At 42.4% G+C, this 18657-nt stretch overlaps 2 protein-coding genes across 3 annotated transcripts in view; one reads left to right on the top strand and one right to left on the bottom strand.

Moving 5' to 3' along the window:
* AVEN (apoptosis and caspase activation inhibitor) overlaps positions 1-4799 on the bottom strand; it is a 125030-nt gene extending 120231 nt beyond the window's left edge. The window contains exon 1 of one of the 2 annotated variants that reach the window (XM_060760091.2): positions 4508-4799. In XM_060760091.2, the coding sequence (XP_060616074.2) occupies positions 4508-4723 (216 nt within the window). In that variant the 5' untranslated portion in view covers positions 4724-4799. The remainder of the gene's footprint in view (positions 1-4507) is intronic. The other variant, XM_060760099.2, reaches the window with a different exon arrangement.
* The window catches only part of CHRM5 (cholinergic receptor muscarinic 5), a 60756-nt gene extending 43071 nt beyond the window's left edge, over positions 1-17685 (top strand). Inside the window, exon 2 of the mRNA XM_060760085.2 lies at positions 13025-17685. Coding sequence (XP_060616068.2) covers positions 13102-14688 — 1587 coding nt within the window. The 5' untranslated portion in view covers positions 13025-13101 and the 3' untranslated portion in view covers positions 14689-17685. The remainder of the gene's footprint in view (positions 1-13024) is intronic.
* Positions 17686-18657: the final 972 nt, after the last annotated feature.

Below are 18657 nucleotides of genomic sequence, written 5' to 3'. Positions count from 1 at the left end.
AATACAGCGGAAGCTCACGCTGCTCCCCAGATTCGAATCTACAAACTTTCAGTCAACAAGTTTAGCAGCTCAGCGGTTTAACCCACTGCACCGCCAGGGGCTCCAACCTGGTACTAACCCACTTCAAATTTAAAATTCCAAAAGAGAAGCTTCTTTGAAGCAAAAGAGGGGATCTTGCCATACCTCAGTAGGACATTGTGGTAGATATCTTAAAAATTAAGTGTTTTTGGTTGTGCCCAGTGTGCAGTGACCAGTTTCACTTTTTAAAAAAATACAAAAGACATTCCAAGAAGCAAAACTCTTTTTTTTCAATTTGCAAGAAATTAGGGGAAGCATTTCTGGTAAAATTTCTGATTTGAGGGGTACACAAAGCAAAGCAGTTAAGTTTGACAGCTTTTAAAGATTGAGAGAGAAAATGGGAACAGGCTTTCTGGGATACTGCTGGTAAAATTGCTAAAAAGAAAGACCCTATAGACTGCTTTGGGGGTTCTTACACCAGAAATTATTCATCTAGTAAACAGGAGGGGTTTCTGAGGCTGCTGCTAAGATTTCTGAGACAGGAAAAATAAACAAGAAACAAAAGACAGATAAGACCACGCTGCTTTTATGCCCCAGGGGTTTTTTTTAAGGACAGAAAAATGAGAAGGTTTGGAGACTGAAAAGGGCAGAGAATGACAACATGGTCACTTTTTGGGTTCTCAAGCATGAACCTAAGCAGAGACGAACCTAAGCAGAGACAGATATATTTCAGCTGGTACAAGATAATTTTAATTTTGAAATGCCATGTTCCTAACTAGAAAGTAACTATTTTTTTTAATCATCTAGTGTCTTGCTGATTGTTGAATGAGAATACAGCCATGTCCCACATTTTATATACTAATATACAAGTAAACTGAAATGGATGCCAGTATTTCTGTTCACAATGGTCAGCAAACACATCAAATTATTGTATAGTAGAATATGGGTTCAACAAAATCCCATCTCCATGAACAGTATATAAGATACAATAAGCAATAAAGTGGTTCGCAACTGAAAAACAGAAAGAGGTGTGCGTAATAATAACACACAGAACATTCCTATGCAAAAAGCCGTATTGTATTCAATAAGACTTTTGCTTTCAGTTTCACCATACAATAAAATAAAAATTATATAGAACCACGGTCTTATTTATTTCACAGTTCTTTAGGCCTCATGTCTTTCACACTTATATATCAATTCTCCCCCACACTCTAAAGACAGGTATGATTTAACAGCTGGAAAAAATGTGGCAGTGGATTCTAGTCAACAAATGTTTGTACCACAAATATGTTAAAGATAATTGTCATGATATTTTTGCACTTAAAAGACAACAGACTAACATGGCCTATTTATGCAGTAGGCAGGGATCTCATAATAAAGTAACAGAACATATTTCTAAGCAGGCCATATTAAGATCTGGGTGCTAGTAAGCTATGTGGATGTAGTAATGCTGAGTAGTGGGAGTACAGAATGAAAAATGTAATGCTCCCTCAAAAAAAAAAACGCTGACTATTTGTTTAAAAATGCTTCAGACCTGTCTCACCATTTGGAAATGTACACTTGTGACTAAAGAAAAGTGTAGTATTCACCAAGGAGCAGTCCAGGATGCCCCCATCCCCCAAAATGCATATACCACCATTAATACTGTCATTCCTAATTCTGGGATTATAATAATATTATTTTTAATTATCTTCAAAACTACACATCCTTAACAGGATATAACATCTCAATCATAGACAAGTGTAACAAAATGACAAGGAGGTTTGATACTGTGTATTGCTAATGCAGGAGTGATTTGAAAACGTTACACTTGGCCCTCCCCACACACGAATTTAACAATTCACATCTTAAATATAGTTTTTTTTTCTCTAAACTGCAAAATGCAAGATTTGTTTAGCCATTTTACTATGACATTGTAGATAATGGGACTTCAGAATCCGGGGGGGGGGGCAGTCTAATGGATACTGGGGGCCCTTCTACACAATCATATAACCCAGAATATCAAGGCAGAAAATCCCACAATATCTTCTTTAAACTGGGTTATCTGAATCCACATTGCCATATATTCCAATTCAAAGCAGATGTGGAATTTTATTCAACTGTGTGAAAGGGCCTGAGTTACCTGAAGTTGCATCTCTAGGTGCCATTGGTCAGCTCTGACTAAGGGTGCATCTCCACTGTAAACACAGACAACACTCAATGCTATAGATTCCTGAGCTTGCTATTTGGTGTGTCACCGACACTATTTGATTGAGAATACTAAAGGCCTTGTAACACTACAATTCCCAGGATTGCATAGCATTGAGCCATGGCAATCAAAACTGAGCTGAAGTCCAAAACACCTGGAGGGCCAACGTTTGGCCATGCATGGTTTACATGTAGCCTTCAAATAATCACCACAGCCTGGTGTTTTAATAACTTTTTGAAAAAATGCTTTGAAAGATTTTAATTTAAGAGTCTTATACATGCTGGATCTCCCACTATGAACCACCTAGGAGCTTAAGATCGTCCAGGGAGGTCCTGCTCGCTGCCCCCCCCCCCTATCGCAAACGCGGTTGGTGAGGACAAAAGACAGGGCCGTCTCCGAAGTGGCCCCTCGGCTATGGAATTCCTTCCCAAGTGAAATCAGATCTGCTCCGTCCCACCTGACGTTCTGAAAAAAAGTGAACTCCTGGCTCTGGGATCAGGCCTTTGCAGGTTAATTTGACTTGATGGCAGTGCTGTGGTTTTAATGGACTCTGATGGACTGTTTTTAAGACGACTTAAATTGGCCATTGTTTTAATGTTTTTATAATGTTTTATGCTTTTTTTTAACTTGATATGTATACCTATGTTTACTACACATATACCTATGTTTACCACAGCTGGTAAATTTATTTATTTATTTATTTATTTACTTTGCTTATATACCGCTGTATCTCAAGCCCGAAGGTGACTCACGGCGGTTCACAAACAGTAAAAACAGTAGAAACAGCAGTGGTTCCATACAACATATAACAATTGACTTAACACATTATCCATAAATTACCAATAAGCAATTACAATGCACAATTATTACGAAAAACAATTGTACCCAATCCCAATTATCAGCAAAATTATCAGGTAAATCATCAGCAATTATAAGATCTATCAACCAAAAGGATGCAAGTTTGAAGCCCTGGGTTGGCATGAGCTGCCAACTATCAGCCTAGCTCATTGCTTACCTAAGCAATTCAAAAACAGCTTTAGCTGTGATTAGAGAAAGTAGGTACCGCTAAATAGCAGGGAAGGTGTTTTACGACGCCATAAAGAAAAAAGATCAGAAAATGCTGAACGTCCAAAAGGAAGGAGGAAGTCCTGACAGCTCTTCGTCATAGAGGAAAGACCAACAGCACCCCCTGGACTCAAGCCCAACCTTCCATGGCACGTCCTTCTGTTCTGTCTGTCTGTGCATTGTCTATACAAAGCGGCATTGAATGGTTGCCGTGTATGTGTGCTGTGATCTGTCCTGAGTCCCCTTCGGGGTGAGAAGGGCGGAATATAAATAAAGTGTTGTTGTTGTTGTTGTTGTTGTTGTTATTATTATTAGCCGTCCTGAGTCTCTCTGCAGAGGTTGAGATAGGATGGGATATAAATGTCATAAATAAATAAATAAACATAATGCCATAACCAAGGCACGGGCAAACTTCGGCCCTCCAGGTGTTTTGAACTTCAACTCCCACTGTAGGCTGTTAGGAATTGTGGGAGTTGAAGTCTAAAACACCTGATGGGCCGAAATTTGCCCATGCGTAGTGTATCCTTATAAATTTTTAAAAAATCAAAAACGTATTATTGGCCCAACTGGAACTTTTTTTTTTTGTCGTGTCAGCAGCAAGTCGCTTCTGGTGTGAGAGAATTGGCCGTCTGCAAGGACGTTGCCCAGGGGACGCCTGGATGATTTGATGTTTTTATCATCCTTGTGGGAGGCTTCTCTCATGTCCCCGCATGAGGAGCTGGAGCTGATAGAGGGAGCTCATCCGCCTCTCCCTGGATTCGAACTATTAGGAACTATCAGGGGTGAAAGGCGATAGACGTGGCACCCTGTACTTCAGCTCTGCCAAACAGGGGTGCATCTACAGCAGGCATCCTCACACTGAGGCCTTCCAGCTGCTTTGGGCCTACAACTCCCAAAATTTCCTACCCAAACAGCAGGTGTTGGAGGCCCAAACAACTTGGAAGAGGCCTGATCTACAGTGTAGTAGAAAAAATACAGATTGGACACCACTGTATCAATGCTAGAGAACAATGGGAGTTGTAGTCTGAGGAGGCCTTCAGCCCAGGATCCCATAGCCTTGAGCCATGGTGTCCAAAAGAGGCAGGGGCAAACTTGGGCCCTGCAGGTGTTTTGGACTTCAACTCCAATTGTGGGAGTTGAAGTCCAAAACACCTGCAGGGCCCAAGTTTGCCCATGCTTAGTCTATGTAGGTCGATGAACCCTTTGACAGGGTGGGATCTTATCTTGATTTCTTACCGACTCATTACTCTGAGGAGAGGAGGAGGAGGGAGGAAAGGCGGCGGAGGAGGCTCCTCTCCTTCCTCGGGCCTCTCGGCTGCCCCGTCCCCGTCCGCCTCCGCCTCTTCCCCGGCTCCCCCCTCCTCTTTCTCCGTGTCCGAGGCCTTCCTCCTGCCGCCTCCGCTGCTGGCGCCCGCCCCCCCTCCGGGGCCTGTCCCCCCGCTCAGGCTGCATGGAGGCCGCCGCGCTTCCCTCCGAGGAACCGAGCTAGGCCCCGCCGCGGCCACGCCCCCTCGCGGGGAAAGGACGGAGCCCGCCAGGAGCGCCTCAGCGAGAAGGGCAGGCCGCGCGGGGGCGCTGTGGAGGCAATGCTCGACTCCCAAGGCCGGAATCCCTGCTCTGAGGCCTCTTCTCTCACACTATATATGTAAAATATAACCCAACTAGCCGTCCCCAGCCACGCGTTGCTGTGGCCCACATGGGCGTTCTGTGTGGGAGATTTGGCCCAATTCTATCGTTGGTGGGGTTCAGAATGCTCTGTGATTGTAGGTGAACTATAAATCCCAGCAACTACAACTCCCAAATTGATTTTATTTTATTTACTTTGCTTTTATACCGCTGTTCTCAGCCCGGGGGCGACTCACAGCAGTGTACAACATAGAAGAACAAGATTCAAAAGTCAAGACACAATCTAAAAAAATCAATCTGGCAATAACCAAAGACATCATCATCAAAAACATCAACAATATCAATAGTACAAAAAGCCATTCACGTCGTCTCATCGTTTAAACCACAATCCAGTATCATTTTCCGTTGTTCCATTCCTGTCGTCATTACCGGTTATTGCACTTCTTGTTCGAATGCCTTCTTGAACAGCCAAGTCTTTAATTTCCTGCGGAATATCATCAGGGAAGGGGCCAGTCTGATGTCCACGGGAAGGGTGTTCCACAGCCAAGGAGCCACCACCGAGAAGGCCCTGTCTCTTGTCCCCGGCAGGCGTGCCTGTGAGGCAGGCGGGATCGAGAACAGGGCCTCCCCGGACGATCTCCTGGTGGGCTCGTAGGCCGAGATGCGGTTAGATAGGTATCTTGGGCCGGAACCGTTTAGGGCTTTAAAGGCCAACGCCAGCACCTTGAATTGAGCCCGGTAGCAAATCGGCAGCCAGGGGAGCTGGTACAACAGGGGTGTTGTATGCTCCCTGCGTCCCGCTCCTGTTAGTAACATGGCTGCCGCACGTTGGACCAATTGAAGCTTCCGGGCCGTCTTCAAGGGCAACCCCACGTAGAGAGCGTTGCAGTAGTCTAAACGGGATGTAACCAGAGCGTGGTTGTCAAGATTCTATATTTTCCCAAACTCCACCAGTGTTCACATTTGGACATATTGAGTATTCGTGTAAAGTTTGGTCCAGATCCATCATTGTTTGAGTCCACAGTGATCTCGGGATGCAGGTAAACTACAACTCCAAAACCAAAGGACACTGCCCACCAAACCCTTACAGTATTTTCTGTTGGGAGAACTGTGTGCCACGTTTGGTTCAGTTCCATCGTTGGTGAGGTTCAGAATGGTCTTTGATTGTAGGTGAACTATAAATCCCAGCAACTACAACTCCCAAATGACAAAATCAATTATTTTGAGTGAAGGACATACATTGGATTGTCGAAGGCTTTCATGGCCGGAAACACTGGGTTGTTGTAGGTTTTTCCGGGCTGTATGGCCATGGTCTAGAGGCATTCTCTCCTGACGTTTCGCCTGCATCTATGGCAAGCATCCTCAGAAGTAGTGAGGTCTGTTGGAACTAGGAAAAAGGGGTTTATATATCTGTGGAATGACCAGGATGAGACAAAGGACCCTTGTCTGCTGGAGCTAGGTGTGAATGTTTCAACTGACCACCTTGATTAGCATACAATGGGCTGACTGTGCCTGGAGCAAACTTTTGTTGTGAAAGTGGTCCAGCATTTCTGTGTTCTCAAATAAAATGCTGTGTCCAGGTTGGCTCATCAGGTGCTCTGCTATGGCTGATTTCTCTTGTTGAAGTAGTCTGCAGTGCCTTTCATGTTCCTTGATTCGTGTTTGGGCGCTGCGTTTGGTGGTCCCTAAAATTGTGTATTTCAGTGGCTTCTCTGTGTATTTTGACATGGTGGTTGTGAGAGTGGTCTGGCTACCAGTACTAAAAAACTCTAAAATTGCAACAGCACAACAACAAAAAGGAAGCAGGCAGTTTGCTCCAGGCACAGTCAGCTCATTGTATGCTAATCAAGGTGATCAGTTGAAACATTCACACCTAGTTCCAGCAGACAAGAGTTGTCTGTCTCACCCTGGTCATTCCACAGATATATAAACCCCTTTTTCCTAGTTCCAACAGACCTCACTACCTCTGAGGATGCTTGCCATAGATGCAGGCAAAACGTCAGGAGAGAATGCCTCTAGACCATGGCCATACAGCCCGAAAAAACCTACAACAACCCAGACATACATTGGGTTGTTAGGTGTATTGTGTCCAAATTTGGTGCCAGTTCGTCCCGTGGTTTTTGAGTTCTGTTAATCCGTCAAATGAACATTACATTTTTATTTATACAGATGTAGATTATATGGCAGTGTGTGGACTCAGGGCTCTTCCACACAGCCCCAGAAGCTGGGGATGACAGCGGAAGCTCACGCCGCCCCCCAAATTCGAACCTGCAACCTTTCAGTCAACAACTTTAACAGCTCAGCGGTTTAACACACTGCGCCGCCAGGGGCTCCAACCTGGTAGTGACCCACTTCAAATTTAAATATCAGGAATCAGAATATCAAGGTAGATAATCCACAATATCTGCTTTGAACTGGGTTATCTGAGGCCCCTTCCACACCGCTGAATACAATCCCATATTATCTGCTTTGAACTCAAATATATGGCAGTGTGGACTAAGATAACACAGTTCAGAGCAGGTACTGTGGGATTTTCTGCCTTGGTATTCTAGGTTATAGGGCTGTGTGGAAGGGCACTGAGTCCACACTGCCATATAACCAAGTTCAGTGTAGTTCAGTTGTACAGCTGTGTGGAAGGTGCCTCAAATAACCCATTTCAAAGCAGATATTCTGGTCGGGCCGCAATTTGGGGCACCACAATTAAAAGGAGATGTTGACAAGCTGGAATGTGTCGAAGAAGGCGACTAAAATGATCAAAGGTCTGGAGAACAAGCCCAATGAGGAGCAGCTTAAAGAGCTGGGTAATAGTATGAAAACTGGATCCGGAAGCTCTGAGCCATACACTCTTTTCGCTTCGCTCCTTTGGGAGCGCTGTTTGCGCAATGCAGAACGGAACACAGATATTATAGAAGGAATGTAAGAATTCTTTAATGGTAAAACCCTTACCCGAACCCTAAGCCTTACCCTAACCTTAAGCCCAACGCTTAACCCAAACCCTAATCTTAATCCTAACCCAAACCCTAAACCTTACCCTAAGCCTAAACCTAACCCCTAAGCCTAATTCTAACCCTAATCCTAACCCTTATCCAGAGGCGGCCCTAGGTAATTTTCAACGGTAAGCAAACAGTATTTTGGCACCCCCCTCCCAACCAATCATTGATATATATTTTCTGTTCGTCATGGGAGTTTTGTGTGCCATATTTGGTTCAATTCCATCATTGGTGAAGTTCAGAATGCTCTTTGATTGTAGGTGAACTATACATCCCAGTAACTACACTTGCCGCACTTGCTGCCTTGCCTGGCCCGCTTTGGGTCCGGAGGCGTGCACCAAAAGTCACCTCTTCTCCTGACTTTCTCTTCAGCCATTGGGACCGAGAGAGAGAGAGAGAGAGAGAGAGAAGTGGAGATGCCCACCTTTCCTGAAGATAGGCACCAAAACAAAGGAGGGAGCGGAGGTGGGAGATACCTCCAGCCGGAGGGGCTCTCTCTCTCTCTCTCTCTCTCTCTCTCTTGGTCCCAATGGCTGAAGAGAAAGTCAGGAGAAGAGGCGACTTTTGGTACGCACGCTGGGGTCTTCAGACACGCCTCCGGACCCGAAGCGGGCCAGGCGTGGCGGCTCCGCCCCTTGGCCCACCCGCGGATTGGGGAGAGGAGAGGAGGCGGGTGGAGCGTTGGGGTTCAGGAAAGGGAGCCGGTCATGGGGAAGGGATCAAACGCGGAGAACGATTTAGCGCCGGCTCTGCTCGTGCACCCGGTGGCCAGGTGGAGCAGGAATGAGAGGGGCTAGGCGAGGCTCAAGAGCCCAGCCCCTTTGGGAAGAGGATCGTCCGGCAGCGAGGCAAGAAAGCTGAGGCTCCCCCCGGACTCCTAGGGCTGTTGTGAGCTGAGGGGGCGCTCCTCAAGTGGCGGTCGAGGGGCATTTACAGAGGCGCCTCTGCGCCCCTGGCAAAAAAAAAGTGTTCTGCGACCGCTTACTTTGCATAATGGACGAGCCGCCCCTGCCCTTATCCTACCACAAACCCTAAACCAGGGGTCCTCAAACTAAGGCCTGGGGGCCCGGATACGGCCCTCCAAGGTCATTTACCCGACCCTCACTACTGCCAAAAAGTATCCTTTAGAGCAGGGGTCCTCAAACTAAGGCCCAGGGGCCAGCTACCCGGCCCTCACTCAAGGTCAACCTAAGTCTGAAACGACTTGTAAGCACACAACAACAACAACAATCTTATCTCATCAGCCAAAAGCAGGCCCACACTTCCCACTGAAATACTAATAAGTTTATATTTGCTAAAATTGTTATTAATTTTAATTATTGTATTGTTTTTAAGTGGTTTTTTTTTTGAGGGACTGTGACCTGGCCCTCTGTTTAAAAAGTTTGAGGACCTCTGCCCTAACCCTTACCCTTACCCTAAATCTTACCCTAAGCTTAAGCCTAACCCTTAACCCAAACCCTAATCCTAACCCAAACCCTAAACCTTACCCTAACCCCTAAACCTAATTCTAACCCTAATCCTAACCCTTACCCTACCCCAAACCCTAAACTTTACCCTAACCCCCTCCCTCCTTTCTATCCTTCCACCAAACTGAAGTATATTCCCGCCCTCAGTCTGCCGCCCTCCCCTTCCCTTATTCACAACCGCCGTTGCGGAATGTGCGGAATGCTCAGAGCTTCCGGACTCGACTATCATACTATCACCAAGAGCTGGACATGTTTAGCCTGCAGAAGAGACGGCTGAGAGGAGACATAATTACCATGTGTAAATATGTGAAAGGATGTCATAAAGAAGAGGGAGCAGATTTGTTTTCTGCTACCCTTGAAACTAGGACTCAGAGCAATGGGTTCAAATTACAGGAAAGGAGTTCAATGGGTTCAAATTACAGTGGCACAATTAGTTAAACCCTTGTGCCAGCAGGACTACTGACCGACAGATTGGCAGTTCAAATCTGGGGAGCAGGGTGAGCTTCCGTCACAGCTCTAGGTTCCCATGCAGCGACGAGATGGTAAGACATCCCACAGGATGGCAAAACATCAAAACATCTGAGCATTCCCTGGTCAATGTCCTTGCATACAGCCCATTCTCTCGCACTAGAAGCGACTTGCAGTTTCTCAAGTCACTTCTGACACGGGGAAAAAAAACAAGAAAGGAGATTCCACCTGAACATTACGAAGAACTTCCTGACCATACGAGCTGTTCAACAGTGGAACTCTCCACCTTGGGTGTGGTGGAGGCTTTTAAGCAGAGGCTGGATGGCCATCTGTCAGAGGTGCTTTGAATGCGATTTTCCTTCTTGGCAGGGAGTTGGACTGGATGGTCCACAAGGTCACTTCCAACTCTATGAGTCAATTATGTTCTGGGTTATATGGCTGTGTGGAAAGGACAGTCTCCAAGCTACAAACATCTGACTTAAAAACAACTAATGGTTAAGAATGGGGGTGAGGCAACAGAAAGTGAGAAAAATCTACCCTTTTGGAAGGGAGATGCGCTCCTGAAAAAGTTATAGGGGAAAGGTGTCTCAGCTGAAGCTTTCTCACCAATCCTTGTTTCCACAACAAGCCACATTTTTCAAAATCCGGTTCTCTCAAAGTGAGGTGAGATCCTTCCCTATGCAATCAGCCTTATGGTTGCCTTCAAAGGACCTTTGAATCCATGGAGGTATCCATGGATACTAAGAGCTGACTGGTTTGTTTGTTTGTTTGTTTGTTTGTTTACATAATGGTTACTGTTCTTTCATTTTTACCCATTTTTGATCTCCACATGTTATTTAATGACATCTCCCATCACTTTTGGCTCTGAGGTTAGGGAAAGATTAAAAGACATTTTTAAGTCAGACAGCATATCCATCATCATTATCATGGTTTTTGCCCCCCCCCCCCCACACACACACACTGTGATTCAATATTTTTGACAATTAAAAAATTGTTTTGCTAAGCAGGATGATTTCCTTATTACGAAGTAGAGCTGAATCATCTACTGCAGAGTCCACTGTAAAGGGCACATGTTGTTACTAACAGATGTATGTACATTGGTAGCATTCAGAAACCCTTTACTGTTGTCAAGTTTTTTGGGACCCCAACATTAAGCTAAAGAGACTCCATTTGAGGTCGGGACCCACAGTTTAAGAAGCAGTGACCTAGGGGGCATAGGATACATCTTCACCTCATTTTGCATTCTTTTTTAGTTTCAGGAAAGGATTTGAATATGGCAGCAACCATGTTTTTGAGCATAAGTGGTGCATCTACATTGTTCCAGGAGCATTCTCTCCTGACTTTTTGTCCACATCTATGGCAGGCATCCTCACAACCTCTAAGGATGCCTGCCATAGATGTGGGCAAAATGTCAAGAGAGAATGCTTCTGGAACATAGCCATACGGGCTGGAAAACTCACAGCAATCCAGTGATTCCAGCCATGAAAGCTTTCTACAACACAGATTCAATACAATTTGACACCCCTTCAACTGCCATGCTATGTAATCCTGGGGTTTGTAGTTTGGTAAGGCACCAGCACTATTTGACAAAAAAATGCTTAAGATATTGTAAAACTGCAACTCCCATAGCATTGGCCCATGTCAGTTGTGTCAAACTGATAATTCTTCAGTGTAGACTCACCCTTGGAGCCCTCCATAACTGTAGGCACCACCACCACTGTAGATACAAAATCAGCAAGGGGAAGTGCAAATCCGTGAGTACCTTTGTGCCTGAGGACCCGCGAAATTTTGGAACCAAAAGTGCATTTGCACTGTAGAATTAATGTAGTTTGATACCACTTTATCAACCATGGCTCAATGCGATGGAATCATGGGATCTGTTCTTTGGTGAGAAATCAGCATTGTTTGGCAGAAAAGGCTAAAAACGTTATACCAGTATTACACTTTTTGTTAAATGCGGTATGCCTATGTTATTGGTTTTTTTTGTATATTTGGTAAATGTTCATTCTCTAGAAAACTCTGCTTAATTCACAAAAATTCCAACTCATTTCCCCATTTGATGTCACTTTAAATGTAATGGCTCAGTGCTATTCATGGGATTTGTAGTTTGATGAGGCGCCACACTCTTTGACAGAGAAGGCTAAAGACTTTATAAACTCCAATAATTCCCTAGAATTGGGCTGTTGCAGTTAAAGTGGTGAGAAAATGCATTATTTCTGCAGTTTCTAGATGCATCCCTAGTGAGCGGTTTTTCTTCCTTCTTGCCAGTGCCTATGGCCTCTAAGGCACTATCTGTAAGCCGCTGAGTCCCCATCGGGGTGAGAAGAGCGGGGTATAAATAGTAAATATCTTGGAACCACAAGATTGCACTCTGACATAAAGCCACACTAGCTGTAAAATTAATTATGTTATTACAAACAATATCAAACAGGTGCTGTTGTTGTTGTTATATAGCACACAATGAAGGGGAGAAAGGACCATTTTCTTAGGCACAATAGTGTAGAGGGAGATGCAACTTTTCCTAGCTGCAATAATGATGAAAACTGGCCCTTGCAAATCTATTATCTCCATTGGCAACAATGGAGAGCTTTTCTCCTAAGGCAAACTGCCCTAAGGAGAGAGGCATATTTATCAAGATCATTCCAAGAAAATGTGATTAATGAAAGGAAGGGTACAATCATGTTCTGCTTCTGGTGAACTCTCTCCCAAAGCTTGCTATTAACTCTCAAGACTGGTGACACTAAATGATACTTTAGTCAACAACACATAATTCAATGGCATATTCCTAAATGACGCAATTGTAATTATATATTTGCTGTCACATCTAGTTTGGTTCTTATGCATGTATTTGATATAGATATTTGTTGCCATGTTAATTTGGAAAAAAACAATATAAATTATATGTAGGTAATCAAACTAATTGTTCACCTTAAATCAGACTTTTGCCTGATGATTAATTCTGTAATGTCAGAAGCCCACGTAGCCTTACAGCAACAGAAACCTATTGGATTAAAGATATCACCATGCCTATTTTTATCTCTAAATGGAATAATTTTAAAAGATATTTCAATTTCTTTGAAATTCAGTGTGATTAATAATTAAAGCCATACAATGGTCTAACAATGTTATATGCTAAGTTGATTTGGCAGGATTCCATTATTGTTTTATGAGCTTTATTCTCTCTTTCTTTGTCATTAAAAAAGGTCTCTTCAAAGCACAGATGAAGACACAAGAGCAACTTAAAAGAGGCTGGTATTAATCCAAAAAGAAAGAAAAAAGAATGGAAGAAAAGTTTCATAGCAACTCAACCATTGTCAATGGTACAGCAGCTAACCAAAAACTTATTGAAGGCCACAACCTTTGGGAAGTAATTACAATTGCTACTGTAACAGCCATATTAAGCTTAATAACCATAGTGGGGAATGTGCTGGTGATGATATCCTTCAAGGTCAACAGCCAACTCAAGACAGTAAACAATTACTATTTGCTCAGTCTTGCTTGTGCAGATCTTATCATTGGAATATTTTCTATGAATCTTTATACATCTTACATATTAATAGGGCACTGGTCCCTTGGGAGCTTGGCATGTGACTTGTGGCTAGCCCTAGACTATGTAGCTAGCAATGCCTCAGTAATGAATTTACTAGTTATCAGCTTTGACCGATATTTTTCAATCACACGACCATTGACCTATAGGGCTAAACGCACACCCAGAAGGGCTGGTATTATGATTGGTCTAGCTTGGCTTATTTCTTTTATTCTTTGGGCACCAGTAATCTTATGCTGGCAGTATTTTGTAGGGGAGCGAACTGTCCCACCAGGCGAATGCCAGATACAGTTTTTGTATGAACCCATTGTCACCTTTGGGACTGCAATTGCTGCTTTCTATATCCCTGTTTCAGTGATGACTATTTTATATTGCCGCATTTATAAGGAGACCGAAAAACGCACCAAGGACCTAGCTGAACTACAAGGCTCCAGTTCTGTGGTGGAGTTCGAAACCATAAAACCTCAGAAAACTCTGCTGAAGTCCTGTTTTAGTTGTAAACAACAAAATTTGGTCAAGAGGGAGAGATGCCAGGCTTCGTGGTCATCATCCAGCCGAAGTATATCTGCAACAGCAAAATCTCAGATTCAAAATACTTGTCATGATTGGTCAAAGGTAGATCAGCTAACCACTTGCAGTAGCTATGCTTCATCCGAGGAGGAGGAGAAACATGGTTCTGATCCCGTCTTTCAAGTTGCTTGTAACACTCCAGTAAAAGGGAATGATGATGAGCACAAAGAAGAGAAAAGGGAAGCCTTTATCAAAGACCATCAAAGGGAAAATGAATATGAGACCCAGAAATACTTTCTTACACCAACCAAAGGCCATGTTCAAAAGAGTAATAAATGTATAGCCTATAAGTTTCGCTTAGTGGTGAAAGCTGATGGTGCTCCAGAAGCTAACAATGGCTGCCGGAAAGTAAAAATCACACCTTGTTCTGCCACTTTATCCAAGGAGACTTCTGTCAAAAACACAGACCCAAATATAAATAGCCAAATGACTAAAAGGAAGAGAATGGTACTTATAAAGGAACGTAAAGCAGCCCAGACTTTGAGTGCCATTCTTTTAGCTTTCATACTCACTTGGACCCCTTATAACATAATGGTTTTGGTTTCCACTTTCTGCTCAGATTGTATTCCTCCAACATTGTGGCATCTTGGCTATTGGTTATGCTATGTGAATAGTACAGTTAATCCAATCTGCTATGCTCTCTGTAACAAAACTTTCAGAAAAACCTTTAAGTTGTTGCTGTTCTGTCAGTGGAAGAAAAAGAAAATGGAAGAAAAATTATACTGGCAGGGAAATACAAAGCTGCCTTAATTTAAATTAAAACCTTTGAAAAATAATTGACCTTGGCCAAGCACTGTAAATTAAATTGGCTGCAAGTTTTTCTTTATAAAGTTGTTGCTCTGCATGTCTGCAGATTAAAGAAGCACAATTTGTGTGATAGTAAATATACTTATATACTAATAAGTATAAAGAAAGCAGATGCAACAATGAACTTTTCTATAATTGTGACTACTCATAGAATATTGTTAATGTTGACATCATAGAAAGTTTCCTTTCACAGGTCTGCCAAATAAAGTGGCAAGAAAAAAGACCTTACTAGTGTTTGGTGGATTACACCCATGCGTTCATAAAGTTCACATACTTGGAAAGCAACATAATGCCTTTTTTTTTTTTTTGCTAAGGCCTTGTCTGGTTTACTTATAGATCTCAAACAGAGTAAGGCTTGCATATCTTCTCCTGCAAATTTGTCTTCTAACTGGATGGAAACAAAGGGAAGGGAAGTATCAATGGTCAGTGATATAGTTAAGATCACTTCTCAATGGATAAACTTGTCCTTGGAGTTAGTTATGAATCTGTACACTCATTGTAGATTATTCTTTCTCTGTGGAGATGAGAAATGTCAAGGAACGACTTTGTGGAGTCTCTAGTAAATGAGGGAGTCAATGATTTTATCAAAGAAATTTACATCACAAGGGGAAAAGGGCAATAGTTAATGTTCTTTTTAATGTTGTCTGTTCATATTTAAGTGGTTCTGAAGGAGTTTGATTTTTTAAAAACAGGCAGTAAGATCATCTACCTCTCTTCCCTTTGGGTTTTTTTTTTGGTGATAATACTTGAATGACTAAACCCACAGCACAAGTAGGTCAGTCCATCAGGCATCCACTGAATGTTACTGAGGACATGCCCCTTCTGACTGGACTGGAAGAAGCTGAATTTTATGTAATAACTATTTTAGGCATATATGCTTGTAGCACTTCACTGTCTTGATGACCTGATGAGATGGAAGCAGTGACATACTCAGAAAAAGCAGATTCCACAAGCTATTATGGCTTTGATGAAAACTTAATCATACATGGAGCAGAGCAACTGAAATCCCTGAAAAGTTAACATGGCCCCGACTAATAGGCCCCACTTAGCTTAGTAGGGCATTTGGAGCCCAAACCTATGGAAATAACTACCAGAGTTTAGGTTTAGACAAAAATAGGAGATGAGTAGAGGAAAACTTTTCCTTTCTTCCTTACCCCAGCTACTCTGTGAGCCTCCACAGAAGCTACATTCCAGATTAGAAATCTCTTCCCAGTTGCAAAACACCTTCCATGAGCAGAGCTCCTATCTATGTAAGGTACCCATATCTGGATTTGAGGAACCATCCATAATCCGTTATATTCAGCAGAGTCCCATGAAAGAGCTTTAGGTTGTGCCAATACAGGGTAAGAAGTGGGAAAGTCAGCTTCTCTCTACTTCCTTACCTCAATATTTGACAAGATTCTGCTCTATGTGGAAAAAAGACCGACACTCATAAAACAGCATAAATAGCCCAAAAATTTAAGATATTTAGAGGTGTAAAATTTCTGTTCCAGTGCCCAGATTCCTTACATGGGGCATGAGATCTTGTGGACACACAGAGCTCCCTATAAACAAGAGTGTTTCCAATCATTTCAATGGAATTGTCAGTTCTTTGTATGAAAAGTTATTTTTTCTGTCTCTACTGAAGTTAATAGAAAAAGTGGCTCATGCTGTGCAGGTGGGCTCTGGATTGGGAATTGTGCAGCTCTCCAGCAGAAAGCAGAGAATTCATTAGAAACAGCTTAGTGAGTGTGACCAGTGCCCCCAGCATCTCTGAGCCTGTCACCTCAATTTGTCTGGTGATACACCTGCCCCTGATTTAATACAACATCCCGCAAAACTGAAACAGCAACATTTACATTACTGGCTATAAAGCTGTAAAGATCTAAAGTTCCAAGAGCACATGGATCTTCATAGTTCTGTAGCTGATATTGCAAGTTTCAAATACTCATGTTTTCCTGGTCTCTAGTTTAAAAATGGATTTAGCTGATAAACATACATAGGATGATTTTGAATGCAAGAACATGCAGGTCTGGGCATAGGACGCATCTTTGTATCACATCATATCCACATATAGCTTAATATGGTGATAGTTGTGAAATGTAACGCCGCACTGTTAAGAGATAGCACAGTGGATTTTATGAGAGTTTTTGTACATTTATCATTGCTTCCAATGAAGTCATAAGTGTTTTCAGTAAGAGCTGGTATCATGAGAAAGGAAAATTCTCTTCACAGCTTGTAACATTTAACAATTTAACAGCATTGTAAATAACTTGACCATATACAAGTTATTTGCAAAAGATTCCTCCTTTCTTTCCAGGGGGGACAAATATAATTTCATGTAGCTGTATAATAATGTGAAATGTGTATTCTGGATTCAATATGAATAATTCTAAGTATTCTGTATCGTACCAATTGTTTTGGTGCTTTTGTGTATAACTGTTAAAGGAAAGTGCGGGTTATTATAGAGACCTCTGATTATTTTCTTTCATTCACTACCATCAGAGCATTTTCTGTGTATAGTGTATGGTTTAAGTTATACTGGCTTATTTTTAATTTGAACAAACATTCATATGTGTATGATATGTTTGTTTGATTCAAATGACATGCACTTTAGTGACACAAGTTATGTAACAATGGCGAAATGTATAAGACTGTACAAGTTTTCCGCTAGCTGCAATGTTACTGCTAAAGAAAGCTTTGCCTTCTAGTACTAAAGTTCAATGGGAAGTTATTTTTGTCACAAGTTTCTGTTAAACAGGAATATTTTATAAATATTTATGGTCTATTTGTTGAGTAGATGTGTAAGACTACACAGTGATGGATGCCAAAGTATCAGTTAGGTGTAACTGTTAAGTATATGCTCAACCTATGCTGCTAACAACTGAAACATACACTGCCGAACTCTGGGATATATTGTAAATATCTGGAACTGTATTAAAAACTGGAGTGTATTTATCATTTTTTTCACTGTTTGCCTAATTTCGAGGGGGGGGGGGGAGCTGAGAACCTCCAAATAAGAATGTAGAAATGTTTCCTTTTGTTTGGTTTTGAAGGAACATTAAGATGTGAAACACAGCATTCTAACAAGACAGTTCATAGTTCTTGAGATCTGCATGAGATCTACTTTATGCTAACACACATGTGTCAAACACAAGGCACACAGGCTGAATTTGGCTCTCCATGTCATCTTAGGTGGCCCTCCAGAGACTGGGCTACAACTCCTGTATTCCTCATCCTTAGACATCATGAGAAGAGCTGATGGGAGTTGTGATACACTAATATCTGGAAGGCTGCTGTTTGTTTTATTCAGTCAGGATACCGAGGTTAGAATTTAGATGCAAGACTTATGGATAGAATGGCTGATGTTAAAAACCTAATCTCAGGGCTACAAGTGCTGTTTGGTTGTAATTTCCAGTATTCTCAGTCTGCATAGCAGATAATCAAAAGAGATTAGGGTTGTCATTCAGTAACATCTGGGAACCCAAAATGAGTATAAACTAAATAGTACCAATCACTATAAAAAAAAATAGTTTCTGTATCCATACATTCAATGACGCTTTGAAGGCAACCATGAGGTGGATGTGGTCCTTGATGAAAATGAGTTTGATACCCCTATGCTAATTAGACTGCACAGATGCTACAAATTCAAGGTTGCAGCTATTCCATCCTTTCCTTATCATTTACCATCCCCTACATGCACTCAGGAGTCAATAGTCAACCTCCAAATAGGTGTTGTGAAGTGTTGTTGCTGTTGTTATGCCTTTTAATTGGGTGGTTTATGGAGGGTTGCCATTGCCATTCTCTGAGGCTGAGAAAGTACTGGGTTTCCATGACCAAGCAGTGATCTTGAACTTAGTTCTCCTATAGTCGTAGTCTAACACTCAGAACCCTATATCACACTGACCGTCTTTACCCTCTTACCTCTCTGCA

The sequence above is a fragment of the Anolis sagrei genome, chromosome 1 (genome assembly GCF_037176765.1).
Source record: "Anolis sagrei isolate rAnoSag1 chromosome 1, rAnoSag1.mat, whole genome shotgun sequence".
In the NCBI taxonomy this organism is placed as follows: domain Eukaryota; kingdom Metazoa; phylum Chordata; class Lepidosauria; order Squamata; family Dactyloidae; genus Anolis; species Anolis sagrei.
The sequence above is the reverse complement of the archived record's forward strand: the minus strand, read 5'-3'. Positions and strand labels throughout refer to the sequence as shown.